This window comes from Tupaia chinensis, unplaced genomic scaffold (assembly GCF_000334495.1).
Source record: "Tupaia chinensis unplaced genomic scaffold, TupChi_1.0 Scaffold000146_1, whole genome shotgun sequence".
Taxonomy (NCBI): domain Eukaryota; kingdom Metazoa; phylum Chordata; class Mammalia; order Scandentia; family Tupaiidae; genus Tupaia; species Tupaia belangeri.
In genome coordinates this window covers 211,769-217,357 of record NW_006159616.1, presented here as the reverse complement: position 1 = coordinate 217,357, position 5,589 = coordinate 211,769, and the positions used below count along the sequence as shown (strand labels likewise).

Below are 5,589 nucleotides of genomic sequence, written 5' to 3'. Positions count from 1 at the left end.
CCACCACCCGGCCCCAGTTAGGCCCAGAGCTGCACCGCCCGGAAAGGGCCTGCCTCCTGATTAGGGCTGGGCAGGGGCAGGGCTGGGGCACTGGGGCACCAGGGCGCAGGTCAGAGACCCAGGCTCCAACCTCCAGCGCCTTCACAGGACTCCCGGAATGCTCTGCATCTAGGAGCCTCAGGTTCCTCTGTGTACAACGGAGCAGAAAGCACCTGCCTGGAGGGGTTGTTGATGATAAAGTTCAAGGAGGTAACCTGTGGAAAGTCCTCCCCCAGCTCAGTACAAAGCAGATATTCAGGAAGTGGTAAGTCCCTTCCCGAAAATCCAATCTTGCCCTCTGTCTTGACACATCTTCCTGGGGGTCATTAAACCCATTTCCTTCCTCCTCCATCCTCTAGACACCGCTGCCCTGGCTGGGACAGAGGGGCCTATTTTAACACTTGGCGGTGAGGTCATGCTTGGCAGGGCTGAGACATTCAACCGCTGCAGAGCACAGCTGGGCTGACAGGTGTAGGGGTGGCGACAGCTCTTCCTGCTCCCCTGACTCTTGCCTTCTCCAGGAAGTCTTCCTGGACTGATTTGAAGAGCCCTATTCCTTGATTTGAAGAGCCTGGATTTGATGCCCCTCTCCTCCACTCCTACCCAGACCTGGACAGAACCCAAACATGTCCCTACTTATTCCTCTGGAAATCTGTCTTGGAAATGCCTTTTCTACCCTCCTAACCGGCGAAATCGTGGACTGTAGGAATCTAGCCCCATCCTGTCACCGAAGAAAAACCCGATCACTTGCTGAGATCTCGTACGTGCCCTGGCCAAGCCCCAACCTTCACCACCTCACACATCTCCCCGGCTCAGCTAATCCTCATTTGACCACTGAAGCCACGACCTCATCAGTCCTGGCTCCAGGTCCTCCTCAATTCTGACCGAGTCTGCCCATCCCAGATTTGTCATCTGTCCTCGCAAGGAACAGCAAGAGCAGGGAGAGGAACAGATGGTCAGGCTCAGTTCTACCTGAAGCAGAGGTGGAGCCTCCGAGTCCCAGCGCCTCCTTCCGCACCAGAACATGCCAGAAAAACCTACTACCTGCAGGGCAGGAAGATTGAGGGAGGACCTTGAACCGAACACCCATGCTGGGCCTGTATTACGTGCGACAGTCCTACATCGGTACTGGCCACTGCTCTCGGCAGGCAAGAAACAGCCTCAGAGAGGTTAAGCTTCACCCTCAAGGTCACATAGACGGGGCAGAGCCAGGGTTTGAACCTAGCTCTGACTCCAAAGCCATGTACGAGGCTGCCTCAGCTCTGTGCTCTACTGGCTGGAATTTGGTCCAATGCTGTGCTCTGCCACCTGCCCCCATCACCCACCCACACACACACACACACACACACACCAGCCCCTGCCCTTTTCTCACTCTCCCTCACCCTAATCCTGCACTGCCAGAGACCCTAAGCAGCAAAGTGTCCCCCACCGCAGGACACTGCCCAGAGGAAAGTCAGCCTGCTATGGGCTGCCCCTGCAGCACAGAGGTGGCAGAGTCACCACAGGAGGAGCCAAGCACAGGCCTGAGGCAGACCAACCTGGGCTCACACGGAGGCATCCCCCCCCCCCCGGTGGGCCAGGAAGTCCGTTGACCTCTGGAGCCTCCTGTAAACGGTTACAGTCCTCTGCCGAGGGTTCAGCCAGTCTGTGCGGCAACACGCTCGGTCATGGCACTCAAGCACTGGAGCAGCCAGCACGGAACAGCCAGCAGCGGGGTGGAAAGACAGCGACGGAGAGCAAAGGGTGGGGACACACACAGCGGCCGGCTGGCTCCCATCTGGATCTTCAGGGCCTGGTTGGGCATGAAGCCCACCCAACCAACCCCAATTCCTTACTCAGGCAGCCCCAGAAATGCAGAGCCAGAGCTCCATAGGTACAACCCCTCACAAGCAGCAAGACGAGAAAACTAGGCTCGAGAAGAGGAAGTGGCTTGCCAAGGTCAGAGTGGAGCCTGAGCCCTCAGTGAGACAATGGGGTAGAGGCGAACAGGAGCAGCTGAGCCTTGCTTCCAGATCCCAGCTCCCACCTGCTGGCTGGGCAACTGGGGCGCACTGCCTCACCTCTCTGAGCCCACATTTCCTCATCTGACCTGCCTGGGAGAGCTGTTGCTAAAATGCTTATTTTCTTTTCTGGCTCTCAGAGGGAATTTTAAAAATACAAACTAAAAGGGAAGGAGGGGAACCAGCAGTTGGCGTAATGGCTATGTCGCTGGACTCCCACGTAGTCGACCGCGGTTTGTGTCCCGGACCCGGTGGCTTAAAACTCACACCGGGCGCGTGTGCGTGCGTGCCCAAGATCCTGAGAGGAGAATGGAGGAGAAGGGATTGCGGCATGACCATCCCCCCTGGGGGGTGATTTCTCGCTTTCTGTCTCTATGTCTCTGTCTGTCTGGCGAGCGCACGCGCCCTACAGTGAAAATCTCTCCAAAAAAAAAAAAAGGGAAGGAGGACCAGCCAGTGGCATGGTGGTTAAGGCAGCTGAATCTCACATGGCCGACTACATGGTTCGAGTCCCAGACCCAGCATCTTGAAAAAAACACCAGGCACATGTGCATGGCTGCCCAGATCCCAAGAGCAGAATGGGAGAGAAGGGAACGCACTGTGGCTATCCCCTCTAGTGGGTGACTTCTCACTTTCCCTTCCTCCCTTTCTCTCTCACATACCCTCTCTAGTAAAAGCATACACCCTATACAAAAACTTAAAAAAAAAGGGAAGGAGAAGCGTGCAGAATCCCATCCCCGCAGTTCCTGCAAGGCCGAATCAGAGTAAAGCTATGTGCCCGGCCAGAGGAGGGGCTCAACGAAAGATGGCCTCTGAGCCCTGTCCAAAGGGTGGTGGAAAGCAGCCGGACAGGGAAGCCTGGGTGCTGGCCTTCTTCTCCCTCTGGCTAGACTGCCATCCCTGGGCCGTGCCTGGGGTCCATTTAACTGCAGCTCCCCAGCGAATCTTGCTCACCCTGCACTTTGCAGCCTGGCCACAAAGGGCCACACCCCGGGTTGGGTTTGGAGCTGTTCCAGGTCACACCCTCGTGAAATGAGTAAGCAGGGGCAGGCCTGCCCTGGGGGCGGGGGGCCATGAGCATTGGGGGACCACCGGCAGAAGAGGCTCTGGGGCTGGCTGTCCTTTAGGGTGATCTGAGGCAAGGAGGTACCCCCACCTCTTGGCACGTGACTTCAGCAAGGGACTTCACTCTCTGCTCAGTCTCCTCGTCCCTCCTCCCGGGCATCTTGACCAAGATGATGACTGAAGAGTGCCATGCAGTGCCTGGCACATGAGAGGCACCGAGTGAAAGAGGGTCATTCTTGCTAAGATCACTGAGCCCCTCCGGGAGGAGGTACAGAGATGCACGCAGGCTCCTCTGGGAGTGTTCAAAGCAGTTCAAAACCACAGCTGTTACTGAAGCTCCATGTCTGAGAGCAGCTGGCCAGAGGAGGGCCTGGCCCTCCACCCAGCCCCCTTCCCCGAGGACACCAGCTAAATCAGGCCCTACTGAGGGAAGTCAGGGCTGCACAGAGCAGAGACTCCTGATCACCTGGCTGCCGGTGACCTGGGACAGGTCACATCCCCTGAGCCTCAGTTCCCCCTGTAACAAAGAAGCTATAGAAATGTTTTAGGCTGTAAGAGGCTGAACGCAAGGCGTGTTACCCTCTGTTGCTTGACCTGCACAATGGGGGTGATAATACTCCTGCCTCCTGCCCTCCCTGCTGGAAAGTGTGCAGAAGAGGCTCTGGGAAAGCTAAAGGCTCGAGCGCGGGCCCAGACTGCTCCAACAGCAGTGGGGCAGGGCTCTGCTTGCAGCCAAGATGGCCAGGGGTCTGTACTTGCTGACAGGCACGGTCTGGCCAGATGCCCTGGGGCGGGGGGAGAGGGTTAATCCCTCTTCCCGAAGTGCTATATTGCACCCACCACTAGGCTACCCTACCTTGCCCCACCTCCCCTCCCTGCAGCCTGCTTCCAACACCCAGGACCGGGCGCTGAAAGGGGACGGGCGTGTGCCAGCTCCACAGCTACTCCACACACATTTTCAAGAAGAGACGGAGGCCGAGACTGGGGCCAAGGCTTGTCCAAGGACACGTGGTGAATCAGTAGTAGAGCCAGGGCCAGAAACCAGGCTCCCCAGCCACCCTGCTCCCACTTGCCAGGGCCTTTCCCACCCCACCCCCACCCTAAGCTTGTCTGGATCCAGGAATTCCACTCCACGAACACACCCTGTGCCCAGGTAGGCAGGCAGCCTGGTGCCACCACACTTTGGGCCCTCTCTGGCAACAGGCCCAAGGACTTAAGGAACAGCTAATGGGAACAGAACCCAGGGGGCTGCCCTCAGGGGGCTTCTGCTCCAGGCTGTCTGGGGGAGGCCCTGGGGCAGCCTCTGGAAGGAGCTGACTGGCTGGACAGTTTGGGGTTTGTCCAACCCAGACTGGACCTGAGAGTCCCATCAGAGCTATCCCCCTTTTTCAAAGCCCCCAACACACCCCCAGGCCAGCCCTTGCGTCTGGGCAGTTGCAGGTACCAGCGCTGATTTGGGCAAGCCGTAAAGGAATGGATGGTGGCATGCCGGCTGCTGGACTTGCCCAAGGTCACACACTGCTCTGGGTGGTGGGCTGGGTCTCTAGACTCCCGATCTACTGCTCATTCCACTCCACTCCAGCAGATGAGGTTATTTCACCCCAAATCTGAAAATAAAGGGGGTCTTCTCACTTCTCTGACAGCCCATCTTCCCCCTGCCGGAACGTTGACCTGTTTCACTCACACTGGGTCTCAAGCGCCCCTCCTCCTTTCGCACACCCTAAAAAGCAGAGAGGGAATTGCGGGGGTTTCCAAGACCGGCAGCCGGCCTGCCGGCACGCATCGCACAACTTGGCCCTCCGGTCCGTGGGGGGTGGCGTCGAGGCAGGTGCCGGGTGCTGCAGCGGGAGGCACAGTCTGCGGGTACAGCGGGGTGTAGTAGGTGCTGGTGGCTGGGCAGAGCTGGGGACTGCTAAGGCTGGGCGGCCACAGCTCGGTGGGGCTCATGGCAAGCACCCCTTTCGGGGGAGGCCCAGCCGCTGGAACCAGGGCCCGGGGCCCTTGCAGCATGGCGAGTGCAGCGCCCCCTCCCGAACCTGGCCTGGCGCGTCCGCGGCACCTGCGGGCTCTGGAGCCTGCAGAGGCTCACCCGGCCCGCGGCATGGCTCGGAGGCCGGGGAAAGCCACCAATGGACGCCAGCGGGGCAAGGCCGGACCCTCCCCTCCTGGCCCGCGGCCGAGCCGAACAGTGCTTGGAGATCGCCGCTTGGAGATCGCCGGCGGCTCCGGCAGCAGAGCCGGGGGCTGCTCCGCGGACAGCTCCCGAGGTGGTGGAAGCCCCGCACCCCTGAAGGCCTCGGTGCCTGGGGTCCGGCCTGCTCTGGGCAAGGTCTCGGGTGCCTGCGGACTCAGTGGAGACGCGAAGCGCTCGGACCGGGAAGGGCGCCCCAACTGGACCGACTCCCTCTCCGCTCGCTCTCTAGACCTGGAGCTTTTCTCTGTCTCTTTTTTTTCTTCTTTTTTTTTTTTTTTTTACACCAAATTT

At 59.2% G+C, this 5,589-nt stretch overlaps 1 protein-coding gene across 5 annotated transcripts in view; it reads right to left on the bottom strand.

The window, feature by feature from the left end:
• E2F2 (E2F transcription factor 2) overlaps nt 1-5,589 on the bottom strand; it is a 29,532-nt gene that overhangs the window by 21,921 nt on the left and 2,022 nt on the right. Inside the window, exon 1 of one of the 5 annotated variants that reach the window (XM_027770568.1) lies at nt 4,863-5,539. The exons of 1 other annotated variant lie outside the window; for it this stretch is intronic. In XM_027770568.1, the coding sequence (XP_027626369.1) occupies nt 4,863-5,114 (252 nt within the window). In that variant the 5' untranslated portion in view covers nt 5,115-5,539. Of the gene's footprint in view, nt 1-130; nt 154-4,862; nt 5,540-5,589 lie in introns of those variants that run through there. 3 more of the 5 variants (XM_027770567.1, XM_006145148.3, XM_027770569.1) reach the window with 3 other exon arrangements.